General features: G+C 36.3%; 1 protein-coding gene across 1 annotated transcript; it reads right to left on the reverse strand.

The window, feature by feature from the left end:
- Positions 1 to 6,329: 6,329 nt before the first annotated feature.
- LOC119786065 (LRRN4 C-terminal-like protein) lies at positions 6,330 to 10,818 on the reverse strand. The gene is made up of 2 exons (XM_038289145.1): positions 10,685 to 10,818; positions 6,330 to 8,419 (listed from the first exon to the last, which is right to left on the reverse strand). The coding sequence occupies exon 2, from the start codon at positions 8,404 to 8,406 to the stop codon at positions 7,741 to 7,743; it is 666 nt and encodes a 221-aa protein (XP_038145073.1). The 5' UTR covers positions 8,407 to 8,419; positions 10,685 to 10,818; the 3' UTR covers positions 6,330 to 7,740.
- Positions 10,819 to 16,194: the final 5,376 nt, after the last annotated feature.

Below are 16,194 nucleotides of genomic sequence, written 5' to 3' on the forward strand. Positions count from 1 at the left end.
CCTCATACTGTCGCTTCAAACATTAAAAAAAACTCACCTTTAATGTGTGAAGGCTGCTGAGCTGATTACAACTCCAACTTATTTTCATCCCTGTTAGACCAACTAATTTCCATCCCCACCCTATTAAAAGTCAATGCATCCCACTGTGGAAGCTGTCTCAACTGTATTCTTTGCAGCAGTGACCTCTAGTGGCTGCAGTGGAACATTTTAAAATATTCCATTGCCTGAACTAGGTTTTATGAAAAAAAAAAGTGATGAAAGATGTCTCTCACCTTCTTTTTTTTTTCTGTGTGTGTTATTAATAAGCCAAAAGAAGGCATGAGCTGCTACATCCGCTCCACTGCGTTTACATCAACTCAAATCATCCTGCCAGCTACATCCGACTTGCACCGAGGAGACAGAAGTTAATCTTTTTATTTACAAGTCTAAGGGATGAACCGAGACAGGCAGACACAGGGGTAAACAGGATGACATGAGAGAGAGGTGGAGGGGATTACTTTCTGCTGCCCCCCACACAGCCCCTGACTTTCCACTGCTGAAGACCTCCCTCGTAAAGCAGCTGTTTATAACACTCGGCTCACCAGAACTCACCATTTGAGCCTATGGTTTAAGGCTGAGCACTAACTGTTGTCCCTACAGAAAGCTTAAAGGCACACAAAAATAAAGCACACACCTAAATCACAAAAGGGCTAACAAGTATCCTGGCTTTGATGCTGTATATGCAGTAATGGAGGCTGATGGATGTCTGACCTAGTTGGACCTTTTTTTTTTAGCTCTCTGTGCATTAAAGCTGACCCCAGCAGGCAGAGAAGCAGCCATTAGAACACCTGCTTCTGTATCACTAATGAAAACAGTGATAATTCATCTGTTAGATTCCCCAGTGTTGAATGCAAATTGCTTTACGAAGAGCTGCATGGCAGTAAAAGATAACTGAAGATGAAACATTAAATCTGATGATTTAAGATTAATGACAGATATTAGTTTATCACAAAAAGAAATTGGTTGATGAGTATTCATTGTCAATCCCTGTGAAACTAAGTGGGAGATGTTATATGGTATGCTGAATCACATTTTGAAATATCGAATAGTTTGAAAAGTTCTTAAATTAAAAATGTTGCTTACCATTTACCCAGATATACAATACCCATCAAAACTACGGGCTCTAGTGGTTTGTCTGTCTTCATATTTCTACTCGCAAAGCTTTTGGTAAACCTTTCCTTGCGAGGACCTCATGAAGCTCAAATAGAATTTGAAAGATTGTGCAGAACAATTATCAAAACAGATTATTTCGAATAATCTAAAAGATGTTTTGTTTAAAGAAAATGCTTCTTTAAACAATTACTCATGTTAAATAATTACTCATGTTTTGGTCTCACTCTCGCACAACTCAAACACAGTTTAGTGTATTATATAGAGGATCAAGGATATGGAACAGTCTTCCCACATCACTGTCAGATCTTTCTAAAGAACAATTTAAACGGAGAGTAAAATTGCTGCTACTAAGTTGTTTGAATTTTCAGTAAGGATTTGTGGTCTAAAAGATGTTTTAAATTGTTTTATACAAAGAAATTTTGTTGTTTTTTTCACACAATATTATATAGATGTTTGAAATGGTGAAATATATTTGTTTTCATGGAGACTGCCACTCATCAAGCCCCTTAAGGGTTTTTCGGCAGTTGTCCATCACATTTTCTTTTTTAGTGAAACATTATTCTGTTTTTACATTTTTGTTGTGAAAATAAAATTAATAAATAAAAAATAAAAAAATAGTTAAAAACCTTTATTGAGTATCTACATGAGAAGCAGAATTTGGGAAAAACCGCTAATGAAAAAGGTTGGTCCAAATTTTAAATTGTCTCCCATCTGTAGTTATGCTGCTATAAGCTTAGGCTACTGGATCACATAAATACCTCCTTTTTTCATTTTGCTGTAGTTCCATCTGACCTGGTTGTGTTTCAATGTTAAACCATCCTGGATGAAGGCCTTAGCTGGACTGCTGCTTCTAAGACCTTCTATTATAGATCATACAGTTGGTCTGTTTTTTTCCCTGTTTTGTCCATTTTCTCCCTTAGACATAGCTATTGACTCAGTTTTTACTGTGGCTGAGGTTTAATGGGGGATTTAATGGAAACATGTTGATTTTTAGCTCCCAGCTCTCCTTCCTAGCTCCTATCCTCTACCTTTTGCAGGGTGAAGAACACTATCTAGAGTAGAAAAAGAGCTATGGTCTTCTATACTGAGTAAAGACATACTTACGCCTTCCATCACGCCACTGACACGCATGTAAATAGTTCTGGTCAAATTGAGAGACAGCTGTCCTGAAAAAAAAAAGAAGTCAAATATGTAGCAAAGAGCTAATGTTCTACGTTCTTAAACCAAAAAAAAAAAAAAAATGAAGGTTTGTACATTAGCCTGTGTCGTACAGTGCATTTCACAAAATAATTAATTTGTATTCACCTCTGTGAAGTGGGCTGTTATGGAGGACCTAGAGTGTCACTGAAATATGAAAAAAAAAGCCATATCAAATTTAGAACTTAAATTAAATGGTTTTAAATCCAATTTGATAACCATTTTAAAATTGCAAATTTTAAACAGAATTATTAAAGTGGATTGTATGTTGTATTTATTAATCTATTATCAAAAACTGAATCTAAAAAAAATATTTTCAAATCCTATTTCTAAATGTAAACAAAAAACAAAAACAAAATTTGATTTATCTGATTTTAAATACCTTTCTTAATCGTACATTTAAAGAGGTTATTTCTTATTCCATTTCCGTTTTCTTTTTAAACTTGTATTTTTCAAATCCTTCTGGAAATTACATTTTCTTCTTGCTTAACCATCTCCATTTACCTTTTCCGCGACTCTTCTTGTCCCACAGCACTCTGGAAATCACTTAAACTCTCTTATTTGTTAGATTATCACACTTGGTTAACAAAATGACCAATGAGGGACCTGGTTACTTCTGAGGTGCAACTGTGATTGGTTAAACTGGTTTTTAGTATGTTCAGGGACCAGAAGGATCACAGAAAAGATAAATAGGGCAGATAAAGCAAAAACATAATTCAATTTCAAAAGCGATTTGAAAATGCAAGTAGAAAAAGAAAATGGCAAGGGAATAAGGAAAAGCCTTTTTTTAATTGTGTGATTATTAAAGAAAAATAAATATTTATGATCAGATTTATGAATTTTGGTTTTTAAATCTCCATTCGAATATTTGAAAATGGGTTAATAAATACAGTTTACAATTAATCCTTAATAATTCAATTTAAAATGTGCAATTTGAAAATGCTTTTCAATTTGGATTTCCAATTGCATGATTTAAATATTACATTTTAAATGGCTGGGGTTTTTTTTTCAATAACTGTCTTGGTCCTCCATAGGCTCTTCTGTGTATTTTCATCATCTACACTGTTCAAACAGGAATGAGCACAACATCCATATTTTCTAAATAGCCTTTGTTAACAAATAGATGCATATATTTAAACATCCATGGCATCTAGATAAAAGGTACAGTGGACGAAATTCTTTTAGGTTTGAGTTCTGGGGCGAACATATTTTACATTGTCTTTACATACTTTCATGAATAATCATTCTACAAAAAAAATATTTTTAAATGTACTAATATCCACATTAAATTAATTTATAAGTTATTATTAAAGTAATTATTTATCTATTATTTCACTGAAGACACCTAGATGACTTGCAGAGACACATTATTTTCTCTTTACCCCATATAAGACAAAATCTAGTTCTGAAAAGAGCATAAATTCTGTATTTGTTAGTATATTGATGTGCATAATTAACCAGTGTTTCTGTTGTCAAGTAATTGTTCAAATGTGAAAAATGCCACCCTCTGGAGAAAAAAATTGTAGGGGTGGCCAATGATTGGCCCCCATCTTGCTCCGCCCCTGGGTGTGTGGCAGCAAAAAGACAACTAAAGCATACAGAACTGGGGTACCAGGTTCAAATGTGGCCAGCAGGGGGCAATGCTCCAGTTACAGTTGCACTTCTTTAATTGTATCTGAGATCATTTTCACCAACTTAACATTAGTCAGAGTTAACCGAAACTTTAACAAAGAAATCTGTGCAACACTGGATCCTAGTCTACACAAATACTCATCCAGACACGTTACTGGTAGTCATTCTTTCACAGTAACAGAAGAGGCTCTTTAAAAACCTTTGTCAGCTTGAAATGATTCACTGCCCACTTCTTAAACAGAAAGAAAGATAAAATACCTCATCACACCCCCGAATGAAATGGGAGTGACTCAACATGACTGGTACCCAGATGTTAATATGCAGTCTAAACAGGTGCAGACAGAACCCTCACACAGCAGATTTATCAGCACTTGTTCAACTCACTAAAGTGGCTTAAATTTTTCAGATGAAGCTGTTCTCCTGCCAGCATGAAAAAGCCAAAGGAGACGCCCTGTCTGCCTTTCTGGAAGGTATCTTAGACATTGAAAGGCATGTGAAACCGGAGAAAGCTTTGGACAGTCTGTCCTCAGGAGCACAAAGAAACACCAAAGTCAACATATCCAAATAGCTAGCAGATGAGGAAGCTGTGCATTCTGAGCCAGATCCTCATTAAATATTATTTAGGTAAAAATATATATATAATTGCTCACTCCAACTGAAGGTTTTTATATGTAATTGTTCTTCCAAAGAATGTGATTTATATCTGTTATAATAGTTCCTTCTACAGAACTTTGTAATCCTCACACCCACAAAAAAAAAAATAAAAAAATTTAAATGAAGAATTACAGAACGTGACTCAACTCCAAAGGGAAAAGTTTTTTAAAGAGAAGACCATAAATCAACTTCCTGAAGCTTTTTTATTGTATAACCTATAAAGAAGCATTAAAATTGAGCATTTAATGTTTCTCAGAATGATGTCACAAGGAGCCTCGTAAGAAGGTTGAACACAATAAAATACACAGATGCACAACAAAAAAAAAGCATGACAGGATAATAAATGCCCATTATAAAAGCTCATATCATCTCAAAGTTTTTTTTGGGATAAAATGTCTTTATCTGCTTTTTAAACCCATCCAGAGAGTGCAACCTCCAGGGGAGGATAAGCACTGCATTCCACAGTCTGGGTAACTAAAACGTCTTGATTCAATGACCTATGACTACAGGAAGACGTACGTATTTGAATCAAACCAAAAGTACATGAAGTAGTCGGTCCACGTAAAGCCCCGAAGGTTTAAACTAAACCTAGACCACTTGAAACAGGGTTTAGGGTTCTGTTTGAGTGAGTCAGTAATCGTCAGAGTTTTAAAAAACCCTAAACATGAGTCAGCTCCTTTTTACTGAAACAAGTAAACAGAACACTGTAAAAGTCATTTTGAGATGCCTTGTTTACTCCAGCTCCAGTTGTTTTGAGATTTTGAAAAAAAAAATGGCTCTTACTATCTGTTTTAAATGATAGTCTTTTGAAGAAGCCTTAATCAACAACATAACTATATTTTTAAGGCTACAATTCTAGGTGATTATAATTAAATTATTAGGTCCAGTTGTTTGATGTTTTTTTGTTTTTTTTTGTCACTACTTAATCTTTAGTTCACAAATTAAGTGTATTTGAAAGAAAGAAAATCAACTTTTGCTGATTAACTGTATAAACTGGGCTTATGGGGTACTGTTATAATGTTACTGTGCATATTTTCTGTTGTTTTGCTTTTTTGCATTTCATATTACACCTTTTAGCTTTAAAGTATTTGTTTGAAACCATTCTAGTGCTGCTTTAAGTGGTTGAACAGTGGCTATTGTAGTTGAATTTTCTTTTTGGTTCAAACAGTGCATGCTGGCTCAGGCTTTATTCATCATAGCAGCGGTTGTGGTATAAATGCACCTCAGTAGTGAGTCATCCTGTCCTCTGCTGGTTCTGGGCTTTGGTAAGCAACCGCCTTGAACTGAAAAGGTTCAGCCACCTTGGAGACTTTGACCCCAAAATGCAAACATGTAAATGATTTCCAGAACAGACGTTTGGGACCATGAGGGATGTAATAAAAAAAAAAAAGAATGTTGAGTTAAACCATGAGCTGGAGACATGCATATAATGAAGGCTCTAGGGCGAGATCATTTGTAAGGTTTCAAACAACAGACCTCTTCTACTTCTTTTTACTGTGCCAGGAAACGCCTTCAGCTTCTTACTGAAGACCCTTGCAAAAAAATCCATAATGCTCCAGAGAAAAAAAAATGTATGACAGCTGGAAAAAAGCAGTGGATTCTGGAGCTGCTCCAGACCAGAGATGACACCACATCCAGCAGCAAAACAGATGGAAAAAAACACACCCATCTTACTGCAGTTAGGAAAGAACACATTTGGCCAACAAGAGTCAGCTCTTTATTTCAGTTTAAAGGACAGACTTTTCTAAACATACCAAGCAACTAGTCAAGAATCACAAGATTAAATAAGCTGTAGAAATGACACTCATAAAATAAAATCAGAGTTGTTTTCTTCTTCCCATTTTCCTATCCTTGAAGCCACAATCTATTCCCATACAAATTATATACATAAAATACACAAGAAAACTCAAGAGAATTCAAGAAATAAATATTTCTTTCCTACCAAATATTTTCACAAAAAAAAAAAACTTATAAAATCCATATTAGATAAGAATCATTGAAACTTAAAATACATCTCTGATCATCCACCCTTCTGCCATACCTTTCTGTAAAAATTAATTTATCTTACGCCTATCAGGTGTATTTATAGGACAAAGCTTTATTTTGCATCTGTTAAAATATTATCCAGTGTATATAACACTTTTTTTAAAACTTGTACTACAGAATTAGGCCAAAACTCTTGCATAAACTGGATTTATAACCACTCTTTATTACCACAGCATTTTAAACCGACTTGAACAAACTGTTTTTAAATAAGTTTCGATCTTTATTCCTTTCAGTGTTTTTATATGTGTATGAAAGATATAATTCTCAGACAGCTTGGCTGAGGAGATACTTTATCTCTGTCAACAGTGAGGGACTTCCTGGTTAAATAAAGTAAATCAGCTCAATAAACAACAACCTTTTATCCAAGGAGCTGATTTTCAGGAAGGCAGTCGTTTCAGTTCTGTTTTGGCACGTTGCTACAGAAAACCACCAGATCAAAACTGTTCATTTCCTTTTCTCTGTCCTGTCACAGATTTAAGTAGAGATCAGACTCATCGAGAGCTGTTTTAAACGAAATTCCGTTTTCTTTACAGTCTTGTATACAAAATGACAAAATAAATCTGTCTAAGTCTTGTTAGGATGTAAACCCCCAAATTCTGGGCTCCAGTTGAACCATCTGTTTAATCAGTAGTTTGTCTTTCTTTGTGTGGGTATTTCTCAGCTTAGTCTTTAGTAATCATACACAGATTTCTCCAGAGGTCTTTTTGATATATGACAAAGATCCCCCAGAGGTAAGGTAAGGTATTCATTCCTCATTCATTAAAGATGTTTATAGAAGAAAAATGGGCGTAGCATCACTACAGTAAAATCTTCCTGCTTTTTATTTCTATTCGTAATAAAGCGCTTCCTTAAACAAAGTGTTTTTCAAGCTGCACCACCAATGGGTAGATGAATATGACCAGCTAGATATGATAAGGAGTCAATGAACCCTGTTTCCTCCTTTTTTCAGATACTCAATCTCCCTACAGTTAATGAACTTCAGCAGCAATGAAGCATTTCATGAGTCTTTATTCCTCTGAGTGTCCAATCTTTCAGTTTGTTTGTTTGATCCCTGACTATTCATGTATGGACATGCATGGCCTCTTTTCTCTTTTGCCTCCTGCGCCTACACAGCAGAACAACCAGCAGAATCAGCAGCAGGAGTCCCAGAGCCCCCCCGATGAGGCCCGCTGTCAGAGGGAGGCTGCTGCTGCTCGGCTGGTACTCCATACAGGACTTATTGCTTTCCCCAGCTTCGTTTGCAGCGACCACACAGACCTCCGCTTTGTGGTCTATCTGGCCCAACACCGCGCTCCTGTGGTCCTCCTCAAACATCTTCTTCTCTCCTCCAACTGTCACAAAATAAGCTGTGATAAAGGAATTTGGTGCACACCACTGAACTACAACTTCTGAACCGTTCCAGGATACAGATTGTAGCTTGGGAGGTTCCGGACGCTCATTAGGCAAGGTGGAGCCCTGGCAGAGGCAGCCAGAGGAGGCAGCCAGTTCCTCACAGCGGGGTTGTTTCTCACGGCAGGGGTCGTAGTCGCACCTTTTAGGAATTCCAGTATTAGTAGGCACTTTGATCAGGTCAGAAGAGGTGGATGTATCATAATTGTAATCAAACGTGGCAAGGTCGGGATCATAAGGAGGTATCCCTGTCCCTGCAGGTGTAAAGGGCAGTGGACAGTGACCCCTGATTGAAAGCAGACATACGATCACGAAGGGGAGGGGCTGATTCCTCATGGCAGGCGATGAGCTGGAAGTCATAAAAAAAAAACTCCATCAGAGGATTTCATAAGCTGCTAATATTATTAGTGTTTATGAACAAACAATTTCCTCTACATTCTTTTTTGTTTACATAACCTGTAATCTATCCATCATATTTCATTTTATGATATTTGGATTTTATGTGACAGACTCTAATAAATGTAACTTACATTAATATACATCCCTTTTACATTTAATCCTCTTTAATACAATCCACTGCATCCAATTTTCTTCTGCAAGTTTCTAAGAAGTAAATGTTGGAGCACTTTTAAATCATCACTGCAAAAATTGAAATCTAAGTAGGTCAATTTGTATGGAAATAAGTATATTTTACCTTATTTTAAGCAGATATGTAAGACAATTTGCCAATAGATGAAGATTATTTACATTTAGAATACAAATAAAAAAAAAAACTACTTCATTATCTTATTTCAAGAGTATAATATCTAGTTATCTTATTTTTAGGCTAATAATACTTATTCTATCTGAAGATCACCCTTTTGCCAGATCAAGTTAAGAGCTAATACACCAAACTGCAAAGATTGTATTTAAATGAGTAAAAATGGCTTAAAATAAGTGTATTTACCCTTAATATGAGTAGAAAAATAAGATGATCTGCCAATGAAATTAGCATTTTTACCCTTAGAATAAGATAATTAGATAATATGCACTTGAAATAAGAGACTGCGCTTGTTTTTTACTTATTTCAAATGTAAATTGTCTTATTCCATTGGCAAAGTGTCTCATTTATCTGCTCAATTCAAGATAAAAAAAACTTAGTTTAAGAAAAAAATAAAATTACGTACTTAGATTTACATTTTTGCAGTGCACCAGACCAATTTTTGCAGTGAAGGTTGAAAGATGGTACAAATGCAAACCTACCAAAACTGGGCAAGGAGATCAGGATTCAAAGCAGCATCAGCAACAGCCAGATGCCCATTGGAAAAGTTTCTTAAATAATTGTATTTACCCATTTGAGCAGGTTGCGAAGATAAACGGACAAAGGACAAAGGATATTTTTGCCCTCATACAGTAATTATATAGTCTCATATTACGCACTTGAAATAATATACTGATTTCTCTTATCTGAGAGTGAGTAGTGTAGATCACTTTGAAACCCTCTGACTTTAAAAAGTTTAATTCAATTGCACATCATATACACTTTATCACGCAATGGTAAAGTCTAGGGCTTTTAAATTCTGAGGCAAAGATTAAAATCTGTTGTTCAGAGATGTTTTCATTCCAAACTTATAAAGCTTGACTTATACTGAACAAACTAAACATCACATTTCAGTTTCTATATGTGCTGATAAAGACTTGCTGATAAAGGTGAATGCCACACTTTTCTGTTTTTCATTCATAAAACAGTTAACATTTTGAAAAATTTTTCTTAATTTTGCTCTATCATTATTTGTCGCATCAAACACTAAATCAAAAGAGAAATTACTTTTCTTTTTAAGCTGTATATTTTATATAAAATCCTGATGAAATACATTGAAGGTTGTGTTGTAAGGTGACAGAAACAAGCTAAATGTTTTTATACATTTGCAGACTTTTGTGCATTAAGGACTTGGATTCAGTTTATCTGTTATGGAAGAGCCTTAAGAGGGACAAACTGTTCTATTCCTTGAATTCCTCATCTGTAACTAATTAAATGGCAAAAAACAGAACAAACAGCAACAGATAAAACTGATTATTTAATGACAGGTGGATTTAATGGACCAATAAAAAGATCCCTATGCCGTTTCAACAAATAATGTTGCACTATTTTGGCGTAAAGACGTAACAAACCAAGGACTCTTAATTAGCTGAAATGTATGACCCTGTCTGTGTTTTCTTAGTGATTTATTGACTTTTTTACAAGATAATTCAAGTAATCCTCATTTGTAAAGATTTGGAGCTGCTTCAATCTTAATCAGCATTCCAGGGAGTATTGCACAACTGGTCCAAATGCCTGCACACCCAAGCAGAGAGCAAAGCCTGGTCAGCTGGATCTGATTACAGGAAAAAGGAGGCATGGAGATCCCACATAAAGTGCACCTAAAACATGACCTGGCATGAGCTTTAGGAGAGAAATCATGTTAAACCTCATTCTAAAGGTTCTCTGATTTAATTTCCTCTGACTGTAAACACAATGAAAGCAAAGCAGGAGGTCCACAGGAATAACAATCTGCTGTCTGTTTGTGGTAAAGAAACTGCATGCATTTATAATAATAACTGAAACTATGCAAACCAAAAGGAGACATGAACTTACCTGTTGCTTTAGATTGAGATCTTGACCTGAATGCAATCTGAGTTCCTTTGCTTCACTTCGCTTTCCTCTGACTCCCCACTTTATGTTTCCCTCCTGCCCAACAATCGCCTCCTTCTTATTGCCTGCCCCCCCGCCTCTCATTCCCAACCCCATGATTCCAGCTCCACCTCTTTTGCCTAACACTTAAGCGTTGTCATTGAGTGACGTTCATGTCAGCTGGTGATTTAACCACAGTCTAATGTGAGTTAGATCATCTATTGCATTCAGATTAGGTGAACCAGAGAATGTCTGCTCACCCTGTTTAACAGTCTGCACATTTTTCAGAGCGTGTCTCACTTGTTAATGAAGTTTGTTCTCCTTTTTTGGAGAGGATGGAATATTGAATGGCCTTGATTCATTAAAGCTCATCAAGTAGGGGAAGAACTTTTCTACCTGACTGGAAATGAATGACTAAACGTCATTAAGGCCTATAAAGTTACGCACAAGTTCTTCAAACAGCTAGAAATGAGTCTGAATTTGTTCCATTATCAAGGATAAAGTTCATTTAGGACCCAAAGGGACAGTTTCTGAAACATCTGCTGCAGAAGGATAATCTCCCGCCTTCTTAACCCATGCTGTGTTGAGATAAACGTAGGGCCTTGTTTACTCCAGTTCCAGTTGTTTTAAACTTTTTAATCTCTGCACTCTCGAAGCCTTTAAATGATAAAAATACATCTCAGAGTCATGATAAAAAGACTTCACTATACTTTTACTATATATTGAAATTTAAGCTATTAAAGAATTAAAACTAGTTAAAGAATTAAAGCTCTTTTACTCTCTAAGTGTTTATACTCCTTCAACTATTTAACAATGTCTTAAAACCACCAACAAACTGCCCATTTTATGCTTTAGGACTCAAGTTCCAAACATATCAGCAACTTTGAGCCCAAAAAATGTGACAGACACGCCCGAATAAAATACATATATAATAAGACACATTAATTGTGTAACTCTATATTTATTTATACATATAAAGTAGTTATACTAATTTTAAATAAATGCATTTTTCAAATTATTTTGTGCCCTTTACAATTTCATTAAAATATTTAATATTTAAATCATGTATTGCCCCCTGATGCCATCTTGCCTTATTTATATGAGCTTGTTTCTGTGTACAAGTTTCTATCTTTGTTGGTCTTTTGCATTTTTATTGTGCTCATTTTAGCTTAAACATTTTTAATAGTGTAAGGTAAATAATACATTTTACTTTTATTCTTTAGGGTGACTTACTATCTGTCTATAGGAACTGCTTTCTGGCTGGTCATAAATGTTTATTAATATGGACTGTCCCTGTATCAAATCAATAATAGTCATAAGAAAAATGAATTGCTCTAGTGCTGTTGCCTTCAGCAAGAAGGTTCTGGGTTTGAAAGTGAAGTTATTTTATTTAAATACATGTATTATTTTTTTTTAGCAATAAACATTTAGTTTCAACTGGATAAAAAAAAAAAAATTTATTGGACATTTATTTCTTTCATTGTGCATTTTACAGTATACTGGTGTATTTAATGTTATGTATAAAAATGTTACAGCTACTTATTTTATGTGACCTCCACATTTATTTACAGGTGCTGGTCATAAAATTAGAATATCATGAAAAAGTAGATTGATTTCAGTAATTCCATTTAAAAAGTGAAACTTGTATATTATATTCATACATTACATACAAACTCATATATTTCAGATGTTTATTTGGTTTAATTTTGATGATTACAAATGACAACAAATGAAAATCTCAAATTCATCATATCAGAAAATTAGAATATTGTGAAAAGGTTCAAAATTGATGGCCCCTGGTGCCACACTCTAATCAGCTAATTAACTCAAACCACCTGCAAAAGCCTTTAAATGGTCTTTCAGTCTAGTTCTATAGGCTACACAATCATGGGGAAGACTGCTGACTTGACAGTTGTCCAAAAGACGACCATCGACACCTTGCACAAGGAGGGCAAGACACAAAAGGTCATCGCTAAAGAGGCTGGCTGTTCACAGAGCTCAGTGTCCAAGCACATTAATAGAGAGGCGAAGGGAAGGAAAAGATGTGGTCGAAAAAAGTGTACAAGCAAGAGAGATAACCGCACCCTGGAGAGGATTGTGAAACAAAACCCATTCAAAAATGTGGGGGAGATTCACAAAGAGTGGACTGCAGCTGGAGTGAGTGCTTCAAGAACCACCACACACAGACGTATGAAAGACATGGGTTTCTGCTGTCGCATTCCTTGTGTCAAGCCACTCTTGAACCACAGACAGCGTCAGAAGCGTCTTGCCTGGGCTAAAGAGAAACAGGACTGGACTGCTGGTGAGTGGTCCAAAGTCATGTTCTCTGATGAAAGTAAATTTTGCATTTCCTTTGGAAATCAAGGTCCCAGAGTCTGGAGGAAAAGAAGAGAGGCACTTCATCCACGTTGCTTGAAGTCCAGTGTAAAGTTTCCACAGTCAGTGATGGTTTGGGGTGCCATGTCATCTGCTGGTGTTGGTCCATTGTGTTTTCTGAGGTCCAGGGTCAACGCAGCCACATACCAGGAAGTTTTAGAGCACTTCATGCTTCCTGCAGCTGACCAACTTTTTGGAGATGCAGATTTCATTTTCCAACAGGACTTGGCACCTGCACACAGTGCCAAAGCTACCAGTACCTGGTTGAAGGACCATGGTATCCCTGTTCTTAATTGGCCAGCAAACTCTCCTGACCTTAACCCCATAGAAAATCTATGGGGTATTGTGAAGAAGAAGATGCAATACACCAGACCCAACAATTCAGAAGAGCTAAAAGCCACTATTAGAGCAACCTGGGCTATCATAACACCTGAGCAGTGCCACAGACTGATCGACTCCATGCCACGCCGCATTGCTGCAGTAATACAGGCCAAAGGAGGCCCAACTAAATACTGAGTGCTGTACATGCTCATACTTTTCATGTTCATACTTTTCAGTTGGCCAACATTTCTATAAATCCTTTGTTTTTATTGGTCTTCAGTAATATTCTAATTTTCTGATATGATGAATTTGAGATTTTCATTTGTTGTCATTTGTAATCATCAAAATTAAACAAAATAAACATCTGAAATATATGAGTTTGTATGTAATGTATGAATATAATATACAAGTTTCACTTTTTAAATGGAATTACTGAAATCAATCTACTTTTTCATGATATTCTAATTTTATGACCAGCACCTGTATTTATTTCATGGCAGATTTTGACTCTCTGTTTATTTTAGGAAACACATGACAATGATCTGAAAACCCATATGTGATTTCCCCACTTTGTCAACCTCTGTTTTAGAACAACAAATAGCGTAGTTAAAGTGAAGGGCACATGATCCATTAAAGTATTTAAGCAGTGTTTGTCACATGTCTCTGGGAAACTGAAAACCTAACCTCCAGTTATTTCGCTTTACTCTTCTTTGAAGGCCAGAGTAGTGCTTGACTGATCCAGTGTTGTTTTTTACAGATTCTCTCCCCAGAGTTGTGGACCTTTGAAGCTCTTGCTTTGTTGCTGTGGGCTTCAGGGTTCCATAACAATCAAGTGTGTTTTGACATTAAAATCATAATTACAGCTGTACTTGAACGATTATATACCATTCCATTGAAGACAGGGGAAGAAAACAGCTGCCAGTAAAATAAATGAAAATTGACTAAAGTACTAAGAAATAAGAAAAAAACAGAAATCATGACATTGATTTTGAATATATGCATACATGTCATTTTGCTGCCCTGATAGTTTGTCTAATTGCTCACCTCACACTGGTCACTAATTATCGTTCATCTTATCCACCAGATCCTTCTGCTTTATAAACAGCTCAGTTCCTCTATTGGGGGCAGATCATTGTATGTTTGTTTGTGTGAGTTTTTAATTTTGGTTTGAAATCGTCCCGTTCTTGGGGGCCAGAGGTTAGACAGGGTTATTTATGGTGTCTTGGTGTTTCCTGATCGTGTCCTGTCTATTATCCTCTGAGCGCGCCCTGTTCCTGTTTTGGCTCAGTGGAGTGAGGCAGTTTAAAGTTCCGTGGTTTTCCTGATGTCGTGCCTTGTTCTGCCTCCTAACTGCTGAGCCTGCCTGTTCTGCCAGAACTCTCAGTTGGAGACTTGGAATCCTGAAGCTGCATGAACTCTCTGTGGAGTCATAGAACCCTGGATTTGCCTGTTCCGGTTCTGATCAGAGCCCCTGACTTGGCCCGGACTCCTGCCTGTTCACTGTGGCTGCTGCATCTGCTTCACTCTGGGCGGCTCCTGCCCCATCCCATTTGCAGTCCATCGACTAGATCCTGCCTAATTCAAGAGGATGGCCTGAACTGTTAAACATGGTGACTCACACGGATAATCATTTTCCGTCAGATTATCATGGTCATTTACCTGTTTCACCCTCAACCAGAGTGTCAGTGATGGTTGGTGCCCCACCTCCCTCCGCAGCCACTGCAGATCCACTTTCTCTTTCACTTTCTGTTCTTTTTATTTTCATAAAACCTTTTGAAACTTCCCACTTTCTGTCTCGGCTGAATACTGGGTCCTACATTCTGAGCTCCTTGACACATACTACATATGTAAATATTGATTAGTATAAGAAGTAAACAACCCTGATGGAGCTAATGACCTAAAATTTTGAGGCATTCAAGTTCAGGTTTAGTTCACTCTTCATCAGCAAGGTACTTTTATTTGTCAGGTAAAGTTTCTTTTTCAGAATTACTTTTTTTGCTAGATTATCATTTAGTAAATTTGCATTTATTATAAGTTTTTCAAGTTCTGTGCTATTTGAATTACTAGTGTGAAATGATCACTTTCTTTAATGGGAAGGCATGTAAACTTTCAAGCACATCTCTAATTTTCTTCAAATATATTTCTTTGACACTACCAAGCAAAAGTAGCTTTCAGCTCCTCTTCTTTGTTCTGACAGATTATATAGATAAAAATTAAGCCAATTTTTCATTTATAAACAGACGGAAGCTTTTTTGATTACCAAAATACCAAAAAACGATAATAACAACATAAGCCAAACAAAAGGAGCAACCGGGAAAACTTTTAATTTCAATTTAAAATAGAAGTGAGGGGGTGAGCTTATAGTTTATTTAAACATTCATTTTTCACCACATAACTCTTTAAAAACCAGCTCACTGACATCAGGAGATGTTAATCCCTTATTCATACAGCGGTCTCAGTTATTAGTTTTTCCTCCTGTGTGTCTCTCTGTAGGTAACTGAATAAAAACGAAGGACAGTGTGGGTGTTTAAGTGTGAACAAGATGCATGTATTTGCATCCAGGATGTGTGTGGGTATGTGTTTATGTATTGTGTAATATGGATCGTGTTTATCCAGGGTATTATGCTCTTCTGTTTAATTCCTTTAACCACAGGCTACATCTGCTTGCCTTACCCCGCTCAATTCATGCCTGCCTCAGCTTTTACCTGAGTGAGTCAGATGTGGGATTATTAAAACCACTCTTTTCATAATTCTTCTATAAAACTTTACCGGGAACA

Source organism: Cyprinodon tularosa, unplaced genomic scaffold (assembly GCF_016077235.1).
Source record: "Cyprinodon tularosa strain WSP-4 unplaced genomic scaffold, ASM1607723v1 ctg263, whole genome shotgun sequence".
Classification (NCBI taxonomy): Eukaryota; Metazoa; Chordata; class Actinopteri; order Cyprinodontiformes; family Cyprinodontidae; genus Cyprinodon; species Cyprinodon tularosa.